The sequence below is a fragment of the Aulostomus chinensis genome, chromosome 23 (genome assembly GCF_037954235.1).
Source record: "Aulostomus chinensis isolate RoL2024-O1b breed Wild chromosome 23, RoL_Achi_v1.0, whole genome shotgun sequence".
NCBI classification, from domain to species: Eukaryota; Metazoa; Chordata; class Actinopteri; order Syngnathiformes; family Aulostomidae; genus Aulostomus; species Aulostomus chinensis.
Genome location: NC_141342.1, coordinates 21,751,623 through 21,774,830, shown reverse-complemented (window position 1 = coordinate 21,774,830; position 23,208 = coordinate 21,751,623). Strand labels below are relative to the sequence as shown.

The 23,208-nt window shown below is 49.5% G+C and overlaps 2 protein-coding genes across 3 annotated transcripts; one reads left to right on the top strand and one right to left on the bottom strand.

Annotated features, from left to right (window-relative positions):
• Window positions 1–1,784: 1,784 nt before the first annotated feature.
• On the bottom strand, window positions 1,785–10,427 carry kctd2 (potassium channel tetramerization domain containing 2). The gene is made up of 6 exons (XM_086194940.1): window positions 9,604–10,427; window positions 8,240–8,348; window positions 8,066–8,157; window positions 7,850–7,945; window positions 7,543–7,668; window positions 1,785–7,025 (listed from the first exon to the last, which is right to left on the bottom strand). Exons 1-6 carry the CDS (start codon window positions 9,964–9,966, stop codon window positions 6,996–6,998), a joined length of 816 nt encoding a protein of 271 aa, XP_086051066.1. The 5' UTR covers window positions 9,967–10,427; the 3' UTR covers window positions 1,785–6,995.
• A 2,029-nt stretch (window positions 10,428–12,456) lies between these two features.
• On the top strand, window positions 12,457–22,969 carry tubgcp2 (tubulin gamma complex component 2). Of its 2 annotated transcripts, none has more exons than XM_086196523.1 (18): window positions 12,457–12,551; window positions 13,515–13,692; window positions 14,192–14,320; window positions 14,532–14,708; window positions 14,910–15,069; window positions 15,457–15,664; window positions 15,747–15,946; window positions 16,689–16,878; window positions 16,998–17,143; window positions 17,238–17,418; window positions 17,570–17,750; window positions 18,089–18,261; window positions 18,706–18,834; window positions 18,909–19,029; window positions 19,169–19,312; window positions 22,078–22,191; window positions 22,292–22,455; window positions 22,753–22,969. In XM_086196523.1, exons 2-18 carry the CDS (start codon window positions 13,543–13,545, stop codon window positions 22,826–22,828), a joined length of 2,643 nt encoding a protein of 880 aa, XP_086052649.1. In that variant the 5' UTR covers window positions 12,457–12,551; window positions 13,515–13,542; the 3' UTR covers window positions 22,829–22,969. The 2 variants fall into 2 exon arrangements, with proteins under 2 accessions (XP_086052649.1, XP_086052650.1); XM_086196524.1 differs by lacking the exon at window positions 12,457–12,551 and adding an exon at window positions 12,742–12,890.
• The last annotated feature ends 239 nt before the right edge of the window (window positions 22,970–23,208 follow it).

Genomic DNA, 23,208 nt, shown 5'->3' with positions numbered 1-23,208 from the left:
TCCAAACCACCTCACTTTCTTGGTCGAACGATCGGAAATCTCGAGCTGTGGCAGGACGTGAATCTGCTCCATCAAGCGGCTCGGCAGTTTAAACCCCCGACGGTATCACGGCTCCCGGGTTGTTCAGGCTCGCTCCAGCCGAGCCTCCGCGGGTAACCCCCGTCCCCCTGCGGGCGGAGGCCTCACGCGTGTCCGAGCCGCCGACTGAGTAACCCCAGTGTCCCGGTGTCCTCAACCGTCCCGGCAGGACTCGAGGAGACGTGCTGAGCGGCGGTTCGCCCCCCCCCCCCCCGCGGTCCCTGTCACACGCGGGGTTCCTCCAAACCATTCGGGGGTTTTGTTTGTTTGTTGTTGATTTAACGGAGTCCCAGTCGGGACGTAAGCGGATCCACGTTGGACCGCCACAGCAACGCCTCCCTGCTCTCAGTTGCTGGTCTGCCGGATCATCTGGGTCCTCTACTGGCTGAGGAGGAAGCGACATGAATCCGATTCTCTTCCGTGAATCTGCAGAACAAGAAGCGCTCACCTCGTCGGCCACGTCAGTCCGGCACCGTTACACCGACACCCCGACCCGTCAGGCGCGGTCGCTCCTCGACGGCTGCCGGAGCAGCAGCGGCGGTGCGGGGGTTCCACGGTTAACGAGGCCCGGTCCGCGATGGGCGGGGACTAGCCAGGCCAGCTGGGAGGGTGGGATGCGAGCTGTGCAGGCCCCCAGCCTCGACTCACCACAGAGGGGGACGCGATGCCCAAATCTGGCGCTCCAAGTGTCCGAGTCACGTGTTTCCAGGTGCTGGCACAGGTTCGAGTCTCTCTGGATTCTTTCTCCAGGTCGCTCGAGTTGCCCCTGACCGACACGAGGACCTCCTCGGTCCGGCTGCCAGACTCCAAGTCATCAAATAATAACGACTACAGGAAGAACAGGACTGGAACGTTTCTGTCCTGAGAGTGGAAAGTGTAGAGAAGTGTTCCAGCCAGGAGCTGTTCCAGGATAAGACCCCATATTGGGCCCCTGTTGTAGGGGCCCCTGGCCTGGAGAACCCTTCTCCAATTACCTTCCTGATTGTTTGGGTTTTACTGACAGAGCAAAATCTCTCGCATGTCTTGAAACTCCTGCACGAATGAAAAGGATTTTGGTCCAAAAGGCAACGCCACTCTTCAGGTTTGATTTATGGTAAATTTGAGGTGAAACCCAAAACACACATTTGTGCGTGTTAGCATCCACTACGTTGTCTGAATATGAAGTGTTTGCTCACAGAGATAAACAGAAGGTGATGACACCCCCCCACTGGAGGAAGAGCCCAGTTACCAATGAGGGACAGCTGAGCAGCAGCTTGACCTCAAGCTTACTGAGGGGTGAAGGAAACAGAGTTTTGAAAGTTCATTCCTCAGCCAGGAGCTCTCGGAAGAGTTCTGGTACCAGCTCAGACACCCGGGAGTCCAGCGGGACACAACGTCTCAGATGTCAGCAGGTTTCCCACCGGTGTCGACGGCCCCCAAGTGAACATCTGTGGCACGTTTGAAGGAAGACGTCACAAAGCAGGACGAGCATCAGGATGGACTCGCAGCCTTCTGCGCTCGCGAGCGCCGGTTCGGATCCAAAGTTTCTCATTTCTACAGAACAAATCAGTCATGGATGGAGAATCGATTCATCGGGTTTGATGTGCAAAAGCTGGACCTCGGTGCTGACAGCCAGGAAGGACTTTCCACGTGCAGAACAAATCACTAGGGAACTCGATCACAACGTTAGAGAGAAAAGAGAGCAAAGGAGCCAGGTTTTAAAACACAGACACATTTTATGATTTAAAAACCAGACTGGGTTTTTCTTAAAATTGTTACATGTAAAGAAACAACATCGGTAGACAAAATTTCAAAAAATATAAAATAAATAAAAGTGAAACAAACGATCAGACACTTTTTTTTGTTAGCTTCCGAACGATCTCCACAGTCTCCATTGACAATATTCACATTTGACATCAATACTATTGATAAATGAACACAAAGGAACTGGTGACATTTCTCAATACATCTAAATGAATGTACAAGTGTGCATGTCCACCAACGCATGCAGGTGTTAACTGGCAAAATGATCCTGGAATTAAAACTCTTGACCTTTGGGTTAATGCTCTAGAAACCGAGGTTTAAACGGGGAAGTTTAAGAAGTTTGATTGGTTGCTTGATTCCAAGTCAGCTAGCTAGTCATCAAACGGACATGACAAAGATACAAAAACCACAAAGAAACAGAACATGTGATTAGAGAATATGTCTAGTTGCAGACCAACTGCTCCACAGGACAAACTACACCTATGAGCCACAGAGCCATGCCCCCCTCTGCTCCGCCACCATGCATCACATACACTTGCACCAACACAGAGGTCGAACTAAATCCAGTACACGACACCAGAATCTCTAGAACAATGCATGCTCTCGTGTTTTCACGTGCCTGAACAACAGATATATATATATATATATATGTATTTTTATATATATATATATTTATTTTTTTGCAGATTTGTTAACATTGCACATTATCTGTAGACTATCTAGTGTAGGTGAACGTAAAGACTGGGCAAAAGTTTGTTTGTTTTTTTGTTTAAAAGTGGTTGCTTGATTTGAAGTTAATCACAGCTTCTACCAGGTCAGTGGTTCCCAACCTTTACTTATTTTTATTTTTTGAAGGTAGCTGCATGTGTGGACACGCCTGGTTTCATCTCAGGACCCAAGACGTCACATCGGTGTTCCTAAGAGATTACAACTGGGAGGTAGCGGCTCACCTGGCACTGCTGCGCTTCTAGCGGCATGCTAACTCGCTTCTAGCAGCGTGCTAACTCGCTTCTAGCGGCGTGCTAACCCCCTTCTAGCGGCATGCTAACTCGCTTCTAGCAGCGTGCTAACTCGCTTCTAGCGGCGTGCTAACTCGCTTCTAGCGGCGTACTAACTCGCTTCTAGCAGCGTGCTAACTCGCTTCTAGCGGCGTGCTAACTCGCTTCTAGCAGCATGCTAACACGCTGCCGTTTACCACCATCTCAGTTTGGCATGTTAGCGCGCTAAATGTGAAACCAAAGTGGTAGTTTAGCGTGTTAACAAAGTCAGTTCGGAAGTCATCAGGTCATCCATCACAGACTCAAAGTTTGGTGTGTCAGCGTGGAAATGCTGTTCATTGGTGCTCATGACTTAGCAGCTGACAGTCCAATCACATGAGAGCAGGCGAGAGGGTTCACTTCCTTTTCTGATTCGGATGAAGAAGATTAGAATGGCGTTTAAGTCCTTTATGGTCTTGAGCCATGATGAGTACCGGCAGCGGCCAACTGGAACTTAAAACTTCTTCCAACAAAAGCATCAGCGCACTCAACGAGGTTATTGTTTAACAGAGGGATATCGGCGCCCTCGCTGCTCCCACGTGAACACACAGGTCAGCGTCATCCTTTCAGGAATGAACCTAATTGGACAAAAGCACAATAACGCTTGGAAAGTCGAGGGATGACGGCAGGATTCATCCTCTGGAGACCAGGAAGGATGTTCAGGCATGAGCTCGTTGGCTAAAAAACAGCAGGTACATACGTATGCTAGCCATGTTGTCGGCTCCTGGGGGTCGGGACCCCCCCCCAGACTGGGAACCACTGACAGAAGCAACCGACGGAACATTAAACTGGGTTCACAAAGGTGACATGTACACTTAAGTGCTTTTCAGGTTGATTACAAACATCAAAAAATGGGACAAGATGGCTTCAGCATGCAAGACAGAAAATGATGGCGAGATTATAGCCAAACCAATTATAGCGATGACAGGTGCACTGCTGGAGATTTACTAAGATAAAAGCGGAGGAGGTTTAGTTCGCCAACCGCCGCCAGTTTCCAGCGGGGCTGATCATGTGACTCTCCAGCAGTGAAAGGGATTGTGGGTGGATTTAGATAAAAAGCAAATGGCACAAATGAAGCAGCTTTTAATCTTTTTCAGTTCGTTGAACTAATGAAGAGGACAATGGGCAGGTTTGGCGTGCCTCTCAGCCAAAACGGACCGCGTCACAACGGCGTGATACATCACAGCTCAGGTGGGCGCCGCGGGCACCGGGCGATACAAGGGGAGAACAACTGTGAACGACACAGGTCAACACGGGTCAAAGGCACGACACACAGGCGAAGGGGAAGGACACCCACGGTGGTCCGGAGAGGGCGCACTGCGGTTCTAGCGGCTCGCCGTCTGCTCACGACTCTGATTGGTAGAACTGCACGACACACCCTCGACAGACAGAACAAGAGCCTGACTGGACAACAGCAAAGGTTCTGCTTCATTCAAATGCATCCTTTATGTTCATGCTCAATAACGGCGTCAAATAAATTTTCTATAAAAAGTCGGTGATGGACGCCGACGGCAGGAAGCACGTCCAGGTCGAACGGCGTGCAGATTTCTGGTGATTGAAGGTCGTCTGATATGTGTAAATATGGCTTCAACTTTGCATTGAGTCTGTTAGGATGCGTTTACACCGGGTACATGATATTCCTACTTTAGTCAACAACAATTCACTTGTTCGTCCAAATAAACTCAGTCAGTCACCAAGCAGCTTCTCTCTGACTGCTGGTTGAGTTTTTAGAAAACAAGTACTACCAAGACGTCACCTTGAAGGGAAATTTCTGACGTTTTACAAACTTGTGTAGGCCTAGAGGTAATTCGGAGTACTGCAGGAGGTGTGTCCAACTAAGTTTCTACAGAGACACTCTTCTCAGACAGTTCCTGCACTGGAACTGGCGGCTCTGCAGGAGGCAGAGGACAGAAAACTGCACTCTGCTGAAGAGCAGCAGCAGTTTGTCTTGGTTTCTTTGAATAACTTTGGCCAAACTGAAGATAATCGGAACGCTCACGCAGGGGGACCTGTTTCTGACCTCCTCCACTATCACCGATAGGAAAGTGGCTTATTCATTTGGCTGGTCAATGTAAAACTGTTGTGCAGGAGTTACTGGCCTGGGAAAATATTTTAAAAGGCAGCATCATTAGAATAAGTATTAGATCGACTGTACACGGAAATATGACCTGCATAAATAATCACAATTAATTAAAAAACCACCAGCACTTGCCTGAGGTCAGTCAACAAGTCCTTCTGTCTTCAATGATCTGAAATCAGTAAACCTGTGAGTTCAAGAAGACGCCTTCTTGTTTGCCTGATCGACCCAAAGATGCCTTCCAACAACAAACAGGACTTGTATCATTATCAGAGAATCAGTTTTCAATATGAAAATCAGAAAGAAAAGCAGGGGACGAGAAGTCCGAGCCGAGGACATTGGACACTTCTGAAAACAACACCAGCGACGAATCCATGACCGAAACTATGACATCACAACAAAAGCTCGAGAACCCGACTGGATCAGGACGGGCCTGCTCTCCTACGGGTCGCGGTGGGAGCAACAGCTCCACCCAGGGCTGGACAGCGTGGGGAGAACTGTGTTGATGTTCACTTTGACTGCTACTGCAACGTAATTCGCCATACGAGAGAGAATTCTTGTGTTGCCATTCGCCTTTAACGGTGTGATTTTAGCAGGAAACCGCAGAAGACAAAGATGTCTTTCTTGGCAACTCTGGGAAATCAGCAGCACCCCCAGACTCTAGAACTAGAACCCTAGTTCTAGAACCCTCAGAACATTCAAGGGAATTATAGCTCTAAAATAAGGAGCGTCGGAAGGTTCAGGTGCGGTCAGGAGATCTCACAGAGAACGTCGGCTCAGGCGTCTCCGGTTGTTACGAGTACGAGTCAGCGAACGCCACGGTTGCTACAGGTGCTGCAGAATGTACCACAACAAAGTCAATGGGGGGGGGTCAACGTAGCGGTCAGAGGCAAATGCGAGGGGAATATTGGCGTGAGATGACGAGAGCTTCGGGTTTTGAGGCAGCAGAGAAACTGACCACAGTACATCGACTTCCCTCCAGTCAGGCTAGTCCGGACAAATGGCGATGAGGGTAGTTTTCTGTATCCCTAATTACAATTTTAAGATATGCAAGAGATCAAACGGAGGATATTTAAGAGAAAACTTTAAAAAAACACAGAAGCTGTAAAAGGTGCGATATCTCAGTGGTGATAGAAAGCAGAGGCACTGCGTACACAAACCCTCCTCCCTGGTGTGGGATATCTTCTGTCCTTCACTGGATACATGACAACTATGACACAGAAATCAGGAAGTACACCATTGCATTCAGTTTCTCATATATTTCCTCATGTAGCCTATATAGATACGATTATATGGATTCCTCACATGCCTCGACGAGTTGTACACGGGTGGGGTGTTTGTCTTGTCTTTTGTTTGCGTCTTCCTCCCGAGGAAGGATCAGATTGAGCCTGCCGACAGGAGCGAGTGTGTCCCAGCAGCGCCGACCGGCGTCCGCCGCGCAGAGAGAACATGTCACCCGTTCATGATACTGTCTCCCACCAGCGATGAGAGAATGCTGCCCCGGGGTGGTCCAACCCCCCCCCCCCGACATCCTGGCTCGAAGTCCGGGGGAGATAGAGAAAGGGGGGAGAGAGAGAGAGAGAGAGAGAGAGAGAGAGAGAGAGAGAGAGTCCCTCCCCCGTTACGTGGAGGACGTTTCTCCTGAAGCCACTCGTGCGAGACAGGAAGTCTGTCTGTTACTGATGCTGATGATTGACAGTTGCTCCATGCAAGCTGTCACTCCACACACGACAGGAGGAGCGACTTTAGCATTGTAGTCGCCGCCGTCACTGACCATCAAGAAGCTGCTATGAGGAAAAGCTCTCCTTTCAACTCCGCCTCCACTGCCGCTGATGGAGCAGAAGGGCGCCGGGGAGCCCCCCCACTGAGGAAAGGCACACCCGAGGAGGAAGGAGGGGCTTTGGTGGTGATGATGGTGATGATGATGATGATGATGATGATGATGATGATGTCAAAAAGGTGGAGGGGGCAGGGGGGTAAACGTGTGGATCTTGACAAAAACCTGGAGAGAAGTTCATGTGGTTGTTGATAAAATGTTATTATCTCAGGATGGGGGGTCTTCACATCCGCGAGCCTCGCTCTTGAAGGATCTGTGAGGGACGAAGAGAGAAGCTGAGGTAGAGGCAACATGGCTTCCACACCAGTAGAAGAAGAAGAGCGTGTAACTGTGAAGGTGACAGTTAGCCAGAACCAGCTGGAACCGGACAGCGGCGGCGAGTCACACGGGTCAGATTCACTAGTTTGTTCCAAAAAGGCAGGTTTCCATCTCCGGTGTTACAAATTTATTCTTAAAGAAAAAAAAGGGAAAAAAAACTTCAAGTGGGCACAACTTTTTTTTTTTTTTTTTTTTGCTAATTCGGGTGAGTTTCGTTAAACTTTTCTAATTCAAAGCGATGCAAACGAGTGAGTGATGACCCACAGATCGAGAGGAACAGCTCAGAGAAGCAGCGCGGATCTTTCAGGCGACGGCGTTACAGCGATACTTCACCCAAAGATGTCAGTCGTACGCTGACGTTTTCTCATCGGTTTGCAGGCTGCTGGCTCTCACGCGTTTACCAGCTTCGTGTAATCGATCCCTGATAACCCCTCCCCTTTATGTGGGCTCACCTTGGCCTTCTCGGTGGGCTCGATGACAATGCCGTTAGTGGAGTTGTTGAGTTCCCGGGAGACAACACATAGAAACTCTGCTTGGTCTTCGTTGCCGTAGTTATACGACGAGCCGATGCTGATGAGCTGAGGAAGCAGAGACAAGCCGTCAGACGGAGGTTACTCCTCCACCACAGTGACAACTCTCAACCGTTTGTTGTTCCAAATAATAACAGCAGTTTTTTGTGTTGTTGTCTTTGACTCTGACGAAACAGAGAATGGAGGTTTTGAATTCACAGCAGTGAGACAGAGCAGGAACAAACGGCACCTGCTCGAACTTCCAGCCGTCCGACATGGTGGAGACCATCTGTGTGAGCTCCTCCTCTTGGCACTGCAGTACTCGGTAGACGTGCTTCACCGGACCCTGAGGGACGACACAAGACCCCGACTGTGACTGAAGCGCCATCGCCGACTGAAACCAGACTCCTCCTTCAACTCAGAGGAAGTTTAGGATCCGGCTCCGTCATTCCTCCCCCTCACTTACCTGAGACGTCCGGTTCTCGTTGTCCCGTATCCTCTCTTTCACCAGCCGCACCAGCGACGCGATGTTGTAGAACTCCGCTTCCTCCAGAACACCTGAAACCAAACATCCATCAACGGTTCCACCTGCATGTTAAATACACACCAATCTAGCAGCTGCAGGATCCAGATGTTTTACCTTCCTCCGCCAGGTTTTTGTCCATGATCAGTTTTCCGTGTCGAAGGTAATTCAGGATTGGGCCGAAGTATGTGGGGTCCCTGTCAATCAAGTAGGCCCCCGTCTCATCCTGCGGGACGCAACAACAGCGGGTGAGAGTGGTCTGGTTCAACACGCAGCATCGATCCAAAAGACGGACCTGGATTATCTACACCTCCAACAGTCATGCTGGGACTGGAGCCGAGCCCGTCTGCCTCAGCTCTTTACCTTCGTGTAGCTGAAGTTTACCCATCAGTCACGGCACTAATATTTCTAATGTTTTACCTCTTTTTAGAAAACCTTTTCAACTTCTCCACAGATTTTCTCTCAGCTCCTCTGTTGTTCCCAGCTCCATTCTTCACGAATTTTTGCACTCTTTCAGATTGTAAAATCCCTCTGTTGATACAGCTGATCAGTCAAAATAACCACTGAAGTACCTGAGGTACAAGTACCCTGGGTTACTGTGACACGGATCAGTACCAGTTCTTCACTTTTCCTTTCTCTATTTCTGTTCCATTTTTTTAATCTCTATTTTATACCAGAGAACAGAGCTGAGAGGATTGACCCTTGGTTCCCACGGAGCCTGGACCAGGACGAACCCCAGGTACATGGTTTTACTTTTACTTTTCTCGCCCCAGTGGGTAGACCAGATCCTCTCAGACGTGGTCAGAACCTCCTTCAGAACTTGGTGAGTGGCCACTGCGAAGACTGAGAGGTTACCATGGCGAGGAGGCGGCCATGTTTGATATCTGACCATTGACCAGGGAGCTGTCGTAACTGGAGTCACATGATCAGATCTTAAGTCCTGAAAAGTCTACAAGCTGAAGTTAAGTCCCAGAGCCACCTGGTGGTAACAGGAAGTGAGTCTGATGGAACGAACATCACATGACCCTGTGTTGTCTTCACCTGATGAGGAGCTACATCACCTACAGGAAGTGTACTCTCTAGCGCCACACAGTGGAGACAGGAAGTGTTATTTGCACCTCAGTGTAGCACGGTTCTGCTCCATCAGGTAAGATCCAAACATGACCCGGTTTCACCTTCCTGCCCTGCACTGCTGGCAGCTTCAATCAGCAGCTGAGCACCCAGGGGCCCAGGGCCTGGGGCCCGGGGCCGGCGGAACCTTCACCCGGGCACCAGCTCTCTGAGTACTTCCTGCCACAGTCACATCCTAAAACACAGCTGACGTATTTCGATGCTAATGACGTGAGGGTTATTCCTAACACCTCTCCACTCTACATCCCCAAGCCGATTCTCATTGTGGAGGACAAACAGGGGAAGTCTGGTCCTCTGAAGGAACCGTGAATTGGACCTTCAGGATCCAGATGTGGTGCTGATGTACTCACTTTGTCAGAGTCCAGGTCCGGGTCTTCTTGACACAGTCGGAACAGAAACGATTTCGGGTCCCTGCACAGCGTCTGTTTGGTCGTGATGAAGTAGGTCCCACCGACGTTGAGGCGAACCCAGCGGGAGCCCGGCTTGTCCACAGGTTCGGATGGGGAACTCAGGTTGCTCTTCACCGGGAACCCGAATACTGACCGTGCGCCGCTGCCGCCGCCCGACACCCCGCCGGGACTGAGCTGGCTGCTGCTCCGCGGTGGAACCACAAAAGTGGGCGAAGCCAAGCGCACGGAGCCGCGGACGTCGCGGTGCTCCGGCTGCTCGATGGTGCTGGTACCGCTCGGTTCCACGACATGCAGCTCAGCCATGTTTGCTTGGTCTGGAAAACACACCGCCGCACGATTAGCTCACGATACGCTGCAGGAGAACGGTTCCTCTCGGCCGATTTGTAAACAGAGCGAGGATCTTTTCTCCGACGGGGCGGCGGGCATCAGGGCGTTGCTGCTCCCGCTCGACCGCCTCGATCCGCCGCCTGAGATTAGGACGCGAACACGACTACCGACGGCAGCGCGACGTTAGCAGCATCGCCTTGAACCGAGCCTGCACAAGATATATCGCTCATTCTCCTCTATTCAAACGTTAATCAGAGAAAGGCAATTCTTCCGGGTTGTAACGTGATTACTGTTTACTTCCGCCGTGTCATCGTTTTTTCAAAATAAAAGTAATTTAAATCGCGTGCCAGAAGACAAGTGAAAATGATGTGAAAACTTTTTTCCACTTTATCTCTTCTTGTTTTAAATAATAAATCAATCCAACGCAAATCATCTTTTATGAAACTTACATTTCAAACCCGAGTTAGAGTGGAAGGTTAAACCTGATGGATACATGTTCTCACCTCATTATTTAGTTATTGATTACCATCAGCACCTCAAACAACAGGCACTTTATCGGGTTAGGTATAAAAAGTAGTAGTGCAGGTGTCTGTGTAGGTTCTCATTCATCCAGGTCATCGTAGATCGAAGCGAAGTAAAATCTGGTCAACTGGACGTAAGTTTATCTTGAAGACGTTTCACCTCTCATCCGAGAGGCTTCTTCAGTTCTAGTGAAGAGTGTGGAAACTCCAGCTTATAAACCTATGTGGGAGTGGTCAGTGCTATTGTGGTGGAAACGACCCTCCCGAGACTCACCTGGCCTCTCCAAACGACAGTCGTTGTGCGGTGTCAGGGAGTTTCAGGGGTGGTCGTTGGGGGGTTTCACCGACCACTCAGATGCTAATGGGCTGTGCTGGCATCAGCCGTTCCACATGGGTCTTTCAGCTGAACTCTTTGGGGAAGCTTTGAAAGGACTTGGTTGTAAATAGGTGAAAGGAAATGTCGCAGTCCACCTCCTCTGTTCAAAGATGGTTTCTCTATCCTGACGTGGATGGCTTCTTTAACTCCTCTTTCAAACCATCTGTCCTCTCTGTCGAGAATTTGGACATGGTCGTCCTGGAAGGAGTGGCTTTCCTCCTTGAGGTGGAGGAAAACCGCTGAGTCCTGTCCTCCAGAGTTGGCTCTTCTATGTTGGGCCATGCGCTTGTTGAGGGGCTGTTTGGTTTCCCCTATGTAGAGATCCGTGCAGGCCTCACTGCATCTGACAGCGTATACCAGATTGCTTTTCTGGCTGTGAGGGGTGGGATCTTTGGGGTGAACCAGTCTTTGTCTCAGAGTGTTGTCTGGTTTAAAAGACACAGGGATGCGGTGCTTATTATAGATTCTTTTGAATCTAGAGTGTTGTCTGGTTTAAAAGACACAGGGATGCGGTGCTTATTATAGATTCTTTTGAATCTATAATAAGCACCGCATCCCTGTGTCTTTTAAACCAGACAACACTCTGAGACAAAGACTGGTTCACCCCAAAGATCCCACCCCTCACAGCCAGAAAAGCAATCTGGTATACGCTGTCAGATGCAGTGAGGCCTGCACGGATCTCTACATAGGGGAAACCAAACAGCCCCTCAACAAGCGCATGGCCCAACATAGAAGAGCCAACTCTGGAGGACAGGACTCAGCGGTTTTCCTCCACCTCAAGGAGGAAAGCCACTCCTTCCAGGACGACCATGTCCAAATTCTCGACAGAGAGGACAGATGGTTTGAAAGAGGAGTTAAAGAAGCCATCCACGTCAGGATAGAGAAACCATCTTTGAACAGAGGAGGTGGACTGCGACATTTCCTTTCACCTATTTACAACCAAGTCCTTTCAAAGCTTCCCCAAAGAGTTCAGCTGAAAGACCCATGTGGAACGGCTGATGCCAGCACAGCCCATTAGCATCTGAGTGGTCGGTGAAACCCCCCAACGACCACCCCTGAAACTCCCTGACACCGCACAACGACTGTCGTTTGGAGAGGCCAGGTGAGTCTCGGGAGGGTCGTTTCCACCACAATAGCACTGACCACTCCCACATAGGTTTATAAGCTGGAGTTTCCACACTCTTCACTAGAACTGAAGAAGCCTCTCGGATGAGAGGTGAAACGTCTTCAAGATAAACTTACGTCCAGTTGACCAGATTTTACTTCGCTTCGATCTAGTAGTGCAGGTGGTTTTGTAATCAAGACATGCAGAATATGGGTGTGAATATGTGCGTATTAATCATTTCCATACATTAAAACATTTGCTCGAGTTTTCTTAACACACTGACAAAGAAGAAAGGATACAAGCTCCAGTCTAATGGGTCGAAATAATAATTTAAAAAACACCCACTTCTATGTAAACAAGATACTCCAAAATAAAATGTTCCCAGTGCAACTCAAACACCGTCCGCTGTTTACTTGATAGTTGCAATATCATATTTGACCAGTGGGGGCAGTGCCGCATCGGTACCCTCTCGCCTGAAATCATAGAAGAAGAATTTGACAAGGGGGGGCGCGTTGCGACAGCTGCTCTGGTGTTGGATTCTACTGGACGCAATCGGCAGGTACGGTGCGATGGGCCTGAATAAGACCAACGACCACCGGATCGTTAAGGCTTTTTGTACTCCGGTGTGTTTCCAGTGTGGGAGCGTAGCCAGCTAGCGAGCAGGTAGCATCCTCATCCCGCGACAGGCTAAGGTGTTAGCAGTTTAGCCGGCTAGCGTGAAGCTGTCTCTGCATCGCCCTCCTCTCCAGAGAGGATGCTCCACTCTGACAGTTCCCGCTAAGATTTAACCGACAAACGTGCGTTTTTCACCAATAAGATCAGGCAACTTCATCAACTTCTGATGAAGAAGTGACGACAGCACCTGAGTGGATCCGACACGTACTCAACATTACCAAAGGTTCCGTCAGAAAATGTTCAGAACATGAAATGGATTCATAGATTTTCCTATTTTCAAAAATACTGCTGATACGTATCTGGTGTTTATCGTTGTGATGTATAAATTTATATTCTTTCAACAACTTTGTCAAACTAAAGTTGCCATACACTTCCCTTTTAATGGCCCTCAACTTTGAATATTTCCCTCGTAGAGGATGAGGAGTGATTCAGGTTACAGTACACGGACCGACTTCAAGTTACTTTGCTTGCTTACTTTTTGCACTTAAATACTCGGTCTGTGTGTGTGTGTGTGCGGGGGGGGGGGGGTTATTACATTATTTACTAGCTTTTTTGTAGTCAATTAATTGCAGTTATTGAGAAGTGAGATGCATTTCCACCTGAACATTTAAGAAATCATTCCGTATTAAATTTTAGTCCAGACATACACGTACGATTCAGATTAGGAAAACTTAATTTAGGCCGGGGGGGGGGGGGGCAGTTAAGGAACCCATGGACCACAAACCTCAATAGTGAGAGCAGAAGCTGTGATATCAGTCATGATACTCAGTGTGAATTCATTGTTTTGCCCAGCACGTTGCTGCTTTGACTCCCGTAAATCCTGAGATGAACCTCTTTCCTTCACCAGAGGTGCTGCTGCTGCAGCTGGCTGAGCCATGAGTGAGTTCAGGATTCACCACGATGTGAATGAGCTGCTAAGCCTGCTTCATGTGCGAGGAGGCGACGGCGCCGAGGGTTACATCGACCTGCTGCAGAAACACAGGACGCCGTACGTCACCACGACCGTCTCTGCTCACAGCGCCAAGGTGAGCTGGCCGTACGCAGTCAAAGGAGCCCAACTGTATCAAGTGAACGAGCAGCAACATAAACCGTTGCTACAGAGTCACTGTCCAGCTTACAAGGTTCCTGCAAAGTCTTGAAGGACCTGAAATTGAATGTGGCAGCTTTCCAAGCTGAGGAGGGCTCGACTCCAAATATGATCCCTGAAAAACGCTTCATTATCAGAAAACCTGCTGTAAACCACAGCTCACATCTAAAATGAGATGACCGTTATCTCATGTGGTGGTTGGCGTCTGAAACATACAAACTCATACAGGACATAGAAAAAAGGACAGGATATACATGGTTGGTTGTTGGTATCGGGTTTCTGTTACAATGTAACAGGATTTGTTTGGAGAGTCTGGAAAAATTTGGAAAAGGGACCTTGAGAGTGCTTGTAAACCCGTTTTTCAAATTCAGTCTTTGAACTGCAAGCTATTCGTCAGCGCTGCAGCAATGCTGACGATGATGTTCTTTGATTTTCAGGTCAAATTAGCAGAGTTTTCTAAGACACCCGAGGATTTCTTGAGAAAGTACGAGGAGCTGAAGTCTAAAAATGTTCGCCACCTGGACCCCCTGGTCTACCTGCTCTCCAAACTCTGTGAGGATAAAGAGGTATTTCATGTTTGCCTTCAGATGTGTCATAAGCATGTAAAAAGGGAAGTATTCCTTATATACTTGGAAGTATTCTGTATACTTGTTAAAATAGAATTGAAAATCATTCATCACTTTGACTAAATTTGTTAACTAACGACTTAAATCTGGACGTGGGTTCAGGAACCTCATCACACTCTGACGCCAGCTTCTTGTGGTCACGTGTTCACAGATGCTCCAGGTCCTGCAGCAGAATGCTAAAGAGAGGTCCGAGTCGTCGGCCAACACCGCGGCCACCACAGCGACCAGTTACAGTCTGCCTCAGACCAGCACCAAGATGTCCATGCAGGAGCTGGACGAGCTGCGGAAGAAGCTTGGCAACGTGACGGCCAGCTCCAACGCTCCCATGGTGACGTTTCTCACTGTGACTCACGTCGAGTCAGCAGAGTGAAAGTGTAGAGATGCGGGTGTCTGAGCGTAGGTCGGTGCAGGGAGGTTTGGATCCTCGCCTCTGCTCCTTCCAATGAGCGTCTTGATGTTTTACAGGGTTGAACCTTGAGGGCTGTAGCAGGTTCAGTATTTAATCTGGGAAGAGTTTGTTTTTCTGCAGTCTGCTGAAGTGACCCGAAAGATTCTGAGGGACAAACATAACAAGAAGAACCCCACCCAGCCCCTCCCGCTGTTTCCTAACTGGGTGTATGACCGGCCGGCGCTCCTCGGAGACTTCATCTGCAGCCCCACCCCTCCGGGAGATCCAGCCGTGGCAGTTGGTGAGTTCGCCCTCACCGTGGGGGTGCAGTGATACTTCCTGCATGTGGCTGAGCCACCGCATCAATGAAACAACAAAAGATCATTTAAGTCATCAGATGTTACGCCGCCGAGCCTCGTGATCGTGTGTGGTTGTGTGTATGGCAGCAGTTGCTTTGTGCTGCATCAAGATAGGAACGAACCAACATGGCGTCTCGCCCTAAGCAGGCGAGCAAAGGACAACTGCATCCATCAGACTCCTGCTGGCACTGTGAACGAGACTGAGGGGCCTCGCAGTCTGGAGAATATTCCTCTTCTCTATAGTCGCCGGGTTTGTTGCGGTGACATTCACCGCTCTACTTGTCACAGGTTGTTGTCGGTAGTGTTTTAACGGTAAAGTCTGCCGGCAGGTACGATCCCGCTGTCTGCTCAAGAACAAGTGATGGTGGACGACCTTTTGTTTGTCCTGATCGGAGTTGATGGGACCTACATCACAGCTCAGCCGGTCTTGGGGAGACAGAACCGCTCCTTCATTGTGGAGGCGACGCTGGACATGTCAGTCAAAGAGCTGGTTAACAGAATTTTACCGGTGGCGTCGTATTACTCCACCGTGACACGGTGAGTCTCAAAGAACAGGAATACGTAGCCGGCCACCACTGAAGAAGAATGATTCCATGGTGATGTGGTGTTTGGTCACTAGATTCATTGAGGAGAAGTCATCCTTCGAATACGGTCAGGTGAACCACGCCCTGACGGCGGCGATGAGGACCATGATGAAGGAGTACCTGATCATGGTCACTCAGTTGGAGCACCTGCAGCGTCAGGGCCTGCTGTCGCTCCAGAAGCTCTGGTTCTACATCCAACCCACCATGAGGACCATGGAGATACTGGCCTCTATCGGTAAAAATCTATTGGTTTGGTGTAGCCAACTGGAGGGGAAGGCGGTTGGACTGAAAGTGAAATTAAAATGACACTTTAACCTGAAAGTGTTTTTTACCTGTCAGGTGTTCACTACTAGAAGTCTTGAGCTCACAATCTTGTTTTCTCCTCCATCACTCCTCTATGACTCCAGAGTGCAGGAAGAGGCAGCCACGTATATTTAGCTTGAAGCTAACGGAGACTGGCGGCTAACAACGGCTGTCTGTTTCCAAACCCTCCAGGTTGTCTGGTAGAATCCAGGTCTTCCTCATCCAGACGGAGGATCAGTAATCCATCAATAATTGATCTGACGTTTGGAAACAGATGTTTTAGCTGCTGTTAGCCGCCACATTATCAGCATCGAGCTAAACACACGTGGCTGGAGTCACTCAGAAGTGATGGAGGAGGGAGAAACATCTCTGGGAGCTCAAGACTGTTGCTGACAACTTGAAAGTACAAAACACTCTTTTGGCACAGGTATCACTTTAATTCTCTCAAAAAGTCCGAACTCCTTTCCAATTATTTCTCCACTAAAGTCAATATCCTGATGAAATTTGGTTGGCATCATTACTCAAGGCATTTGTCCTGAAACAGAGCAGGTACTCTTTTCAAACAGAGGGGGCGCTCTGCACCTCACAGATCACAGCAAATGGAAACTGCGCAATTTCACATTTTGCTGAGAACAGTTTCATTGGTGTGATTAAATAATGCCTTTATTTCCCAGCATCCTCAGTGGACAAGGGGGAGTGTATGGGGGGGTCCACTCTGAGCCTCCTCCATGACCGGACCTTCAACTACACGGGTGACAGCCAGGCTCAGGAGCTGTGCCTCTACCTCACCAAAGCAGCCAGCGTCCCATACTTTGAAATACTGGAGAAGTGGATCTACAGGGGCATCATCAAGGATCCCTACAGGTGCCACACGCAGCGCGATCATCCCAGCGGCTCAAACACTGCACCAATCACATGTTTCCACGAGACTGGATCACGGCGGTGGTGAACTTTAATACGAGGCTGCATGTTGTGTCCTGCAGTGAGTTCATGGTGGAAGAGCACGAGCTGCAGAAAGAGAAGATTCAGGAGGACTACAACGACAAGTACTGGGATCAGAGATACACCATCGTGCAGCATCGCATTCCCTCTTTCCTACAGAAAATGGCAGACAAAATATTGAGCACAGGTAAAGAGAAAACCCAGTCTCCGTACCAGAGGTGACTCAGGTGCGTTTCCTCAAGCATGCCTGGAAGTCTTGAAAAGTGAGATGTGTTTCACAGGGAAATACCTGAATGTGGTTCGAGAGTGCGGTCGTGACGTGACGTGTCCCGACGCTAAGGAAGTCCTGTACACCCTGAAGGAGCGAGCCTACGTCGAGCAGATTGAGAAAGCCTTCAACTACGCCAGCAAAGTGCTGCTGGACTTCCTCATGGAGGAGAAGGAGCTGGTGTCACGCCTGAGGTACAGACCAACGTTCAGAGAGCTCTCGAACTGTTGCCAGGAGATGAATCCGAAGAGCCCGACAACAAAAACAGACTCCTGAGTTCTTCTACCACCATCAACAGGTAGTGCGTGTGTATGTCATGCTGTTCATCGGTGTTGTCCCTCCCAGGTCCATCAAGCACTACTTCCTGATGGACAAAGGTGACTTCTTTGTGCACTTCATGGACCTGACGGAGCTAGAGCTGAAGAAGCCGGTGGACGACATCGTTCCTCCCAGGCTGGAGGCGCTGCTGGAGCTGGCCCTGAGGATGAGCACGGCCAACACCGACCCCTTCAAAGACGACCTCAAGGTGAGCGCAGATGTCTCACGGAATAAAATGATGACGCAGTGAGCTTTCATAAGCAGAAGGTCGCCTTCACCGTCTGCCACAATACTCTGCTCAGAGCCTTTCCAGACTACTTTCAGACCTTGAAGAAGAAAATTGCAACTTTTTCCTTGAAAGCCCTGAAATATTGCAAGAAATCTCAGGAGAGAACATTTGAAGGTCCTCGAACGGCGAGACCGTCCTCTCCTGCTGTGGACAATGAGACAACAGCAGCTGCGATACATTTGGATGGCGTCCACTCAGTCATGACTTGCACTGTTTAGCACTCCACAATCTTTGAACTTCCTGTTCTCTCCCCACAGATTGACTTGATGCCTCATGATGTCATCACCCAGCTGCTGCGAGTCCTAGCCATCGAGACGAAGCAGGAGAAGGCCATCATCAATGCCGACACCACAGACACGTCTCTCAGCGGCCTGGAGGCTTTTTCCTTCGACTACATCGTCAAATGGCCGCTCTCGCTCATCATCAACAGGTTCTCAACCGCCAGTCGGCGTGAACTCCCCTTAATGAGCCTCAAGATGAGCGAAACCAGCAAATCTGCTAGACCACATTTGTTACTTCAAACTCCAAAAATAAGTCACATATTTACAGAAGGATTAACAGGAACTATCAGGGGAACGCTGCAGCTGGAAGGCTGAGAGTTGCTGCTTGGAGAGGGAGAGAGATTTATGTCTATGTCACTGATTCCTGTTACCAAGGTTACAGCTCGCTCGTCTACGGTGGGTGGGGGGGAACCGCCCAGGCTCACCAGGGTGCTCTTAATTTAACATTAAAGTTTTTGGGACAGCTGATCTCTGAAATCATTTCATTGCTGGTTTTGGTCTTTGTACAGAAGTTGTTAACAGACGGGAAAATGCCGAGCACATCAAACACAAAACTGGTGTGTCCATCTTTTTTGTCCTCATCGTTTTTGCAGGAAAGCCCTGACGAGGTACCAGATGCTCTTCAGACACATGTTCTTCTGCAAACACGTGGAGAGGCTCCTGTGCAACGTGTGGATCAGCAACAAAGACTGCAAGCAGTACTCCTTACACTCGGCCAAATGGTGAGCGGACGTCCCCAACGCCCGTCCCCAACGCCCGTCCTCACTCACTGTCAAACCACTTGTTCCCCTTGCAGGTTCGCTGCTGCTTTCGCCCTCCGACAGCGGATGCTCAATTTTGTGCAGAACATCCAGTACTACATGATGTTTGAGGTGATCGAGCCCACCTGGCACATGATGGAGAACAACCTGAAGACGGTGAGTGGACGTGCTGCAGGCTTCCTGGTTCTGGTTTTGTTGTAGTGAGAGCGCCGCTGGCTGCTGTACGTCACCTGGTCTGAGGACAGCTGGCACAGAGAAGGAGGGAACGCTGACTGTCGGTCCTCTCTTCCTCCAGGCGTCAAACATCGACGACGTTCTTTGCCATCACACCAGCTTCCTGGACAACTGCCTGAAGGACTGCATGCTGACCAACCCCCAGCTGCTGCGCATCTTCTCCAAACTCATGTCCGTCTGCGTCATGTTCACCAACTGCATGCAGGTCAGTTGACATGAAGATCAATGAGGAAACGCTCTGTCTGAAAGAACAAAGTCCTGCACTTCATCTTAACACTGTTTCTACACAAACGCTCTAATAACGAGCTCAAGCTGGTCATTTAAAGCTTTGCTTTGTGACATGATGGTGATTAAATGTAGAGGGGCGGCGCTGGAGTGGCGGCAGAGCACCTGAGCTCAGACGGTCCATAACTGACGGTTTTCACCCGGCGAGGACCAGATTAGAAACAGCTGACACGTATAAAATTGGAATGGTTTTCTTGCCTGTGGAGACGGCTCCTGGCTGGTCGGCCCTGCCGGCTGCTCATCCTGTCACCTGCCAGGCGTTTGCTGACTGTGTCACCAGATGCTTCTGTTGATGGAGACGCATTGATTCACATGTCACACTTGAAATTTGTCACAGAAAAACACCCTCATGACCTGCTAACTGGTTAGCGTGCTAACCGGTTAGCACGCTAACTTAGTTGGTCTCTCCAACGTAGCATAAAAATGTTATTCACGTTCTTTTGATCATTTTATTTCAAGATTCTTTATTGTCATATGCACAATATTGACAGCATCATTTGTGCAATGAAATTCTTAGAACAAGGCAGGCAGACAACTCCAAGTAAGTAGCACGAGAAAAGGAAAGAAAAATAAATTCTGAATAAAATAGAAAAAATAAAATAAGGTAAGGTCCTGATATATAAATAGCTAAGAGGAGCATGGTATCATGGAGAGAGAGGGAGGGAGGGAGAGAGAGAGAGAATCTTCTATCGATGGCGTCTTCTATCGATGGCGTCATCCGTTGACCTGTTGGGCCTGTAAGCAAATTGGAAAGAGTCCAGGGAGTCGGGAAGAGCGGTGCAGATGTGGGTCTTGACGAGCCGCTCAAAGCACTTCATGATGGTGGGGGTTGGTGCTATAGGGCGGTAGTCATTCAGGCTTGTAGTGGGGGATTTCTTGGGATTGGGGATGATTGTGGTTCGTTTGTAGCATGTGGGGACTGTGGCCTGCTGCAGAGAGAGGTTGAAAATGGAGCTGAGGACCACTGCCAGCTGGTCAGCACATGGTTTGAGGACCCGTCCTGGAATGCCATCTGGGCCCGGAGACTTTCGTGGGTTTTAACTTTTAAGGGTTCTTCTCACATCAGCCGTTGTCAGGGTCAGAGTGTGTCCATCAGGGTTCTCAGCTAGCTTCTCAACCAGTGTGGTGTTGTTGGCCTCAAACCGAGCATAGAAGGAGTTCAGGTTGTCTGGCAAGGAGGCGTCAGTGTGGATGTTGCTATGGCTCCTCCCTTTGTAGCCAGTGATGGAGTGGGGCCCTTGCCACAGACGTCCGGGGTCAGAGCTGGTGCAGCTGGACTCCAGCTTATCCCTGTAGTTCCTCTCAGCATCTTTGATGGCTCTGCGCAGGTTTATATTTGGCCTGTCTCAAGGCCTCCTGGTTCCCAGAATTATAAGCGGATGTCCGTGCTCGTAGTTTGGAACGAACATTCCCATTAATCCAGGGCTTCCGGTTTGGGAAGGTCTTAATGGTGACCCTAGGAATTATGTTGTCGATGCAGCAGGAGCTATACGCTGAGACAGTGTCAGCATATTCATTGATGTCACCTTCAGCAGCATCCGAACCTCTGCCAGTCCGTGTTGTCGAAGCAGTCCTGTAGTGTGGCGACAGACTCCTCACTCCAGCGCTGAACTGATCGACAGACTGGTTCTTCCTGTTTTAGCTTTTGTCTGTAAGATGGGATGAGGAGAATGGAGGAGTGATCAGCCTTGCCACAAGGTGGTCAGGGGAGGGGTTTAAAGCAGTCCTTGATCCTTGAATAATACTGTAATGGTCTAGAGTCTGATCACCTCGGGTGGGGAAGTTCACATGTTGGTGGTGGTGGGGCAAAACGTCCCTCAAGCTAGCCCTGTTGAAGTCTCCCACAACAATAATGGCTGCCTCCAGTCCAGGAACTATTCCATACATACGTCTGTCAAGTGCACCAGGTTTATCTGCCTGAGGGGGGATGTGGACTGCAGTGATAAGGACAGAGCTGAACTCCCGCGGGACATAAAAAGGCCGTACCTTTACAGTGAAGAGCTCCAGGTCCGATGAGCAGTGTTGTGTCAGCACTGCAGTGTCTGCGCTCCAGCGCCAGGTAACTAAAAGGCACTCGCCCCCTCCTCTCTGCTTGCCTGAGTCCCAACGTTCTGTCCTGTCGGAAGATGGTGAATCCAGCCGGTGTGGGGGCCGAGGCCGGTACTGCGGGGCTTAGCCAAGTTTCAGTGAATGCCATCACGCAGCAGTTTCTGATGTCCCTTTGGAAGTGAATGCGTGCATGCAGTTCGTCCATGTTATTGTCCATAGACATCATGTTGGCCAGCAGAATACTGGGCAGTGGAGGACTGCGGCACCTGGTCCGTGATCTGACCAGAGTACCTGCTCGTTTCCCCCTCTTCTTTCTCCTTCGGCGCAGTGGCGGAGATGAGCCGGCGTTGCAGCACGTATGGCGATTAGTTGAAAAAAAGTCTGTTCCGAGTGCTGAGCGTATATCCAAAAGAACTGGTCGATCACACTGAATGAGTGAAACAGCCGCGTGAACCAAACAGAGATAAGAATTACAATAAAAAGCAAAAGTGCGGAGGCATTGTTAGTGCGACCATCCTACGGCGCCGGATGTCTGAAGTACTTACTTACTTCTAAATGTTTCCACATTGATATTTTTTTTCTCAAAAGGAATCAATGAAACGTGTAAATGACTTTGTTTTTCCTGGACTGTTGTAGCGTTGCACCCAGACCATGAGGTTGGACCGTCTCTTGCTGGAGCAGGGGGCCATGGACGCCCCCGCCCAGGGTGAACATGAGGAGGAGGCAGAGAAGAAGAGACTGGCCACCAAGGTACTCCATGAATGAAGTGCTGCTTGACAAGCAGAGAGTAGGAATGATCCCATCTGAGTGGAGCTTCACCGGGCAGGACCTTTGTGTTCCGTCTGCTCAGGTTTTGGCCGAGCACGTCGACGCCCTCGAGTCCGACTCCATTTTTGAGGCGACCATCATCAGGTTCGACAGTGACTTCAGCACGTTGCTGCTGGACCTGCTGGCCAACCTGAGCATGTACAGCACCAACGACTGTGAGCACAGCATGATCAGCATCATCTACAGGTACATCAGCGCTCGCCGCCGCCACCTCCGTCTACATCTGACTGTAAGGAGGTGCAGTGCATTAGAGAGCATCGTAGGACTGTAGAGACTTGAAAGCTTCACCTGTGAATACTTCGTAATGGCGACGCATCAGATGACCGTGTGTAACGGGGCAACCGGAGCCTGTCGGGCCTCACAGCTCCGGTGCTTTTTAGCCTCTTTCAGCTTCTTGTTTCAGTTTTTGTAGCCGTTAGAAAACATGCAGAATCGTGCTGTGTTTGCCGACGCCATACTTTCCTAACGACTGTTCTCTCACAGGCTGGATTTCAACGGCTTCTACACCGAGCGCCTGGAGAAGATGGCCATCGAGCGAAGTCAGAGAGCAGCGCCGTAGCGCCGCCTGCAATCAAACCCCCGTCTGTTCAGTGTAGTTTAGCGTGAAGTTTGCATCGTTTCCATGTTAAAATGTAAATGTTGCCATAAATACCTGGAATGTTGGTTCCCTCTGGAAATATTTGTCGTGGCAGTTTTCTTTTTGTTTTTTTCCTTGTTATGAACTGAATACCAGGTTTGCACAGACCATCAACAACGACCAAAGAGCACAACACAACAGACGACTGGAACGAGGAAGAAACCACGGCGCCGACTCGCCGTCCAAGTTACACAAAGATGTAACCATCAATTTACCACAAGAGCTGAATTTCTATAATCAATACGATCCAGAAGAGGAAAAGAAAGCAGTTGCAAGCACAAACTCTTTGATTTGACATAAAA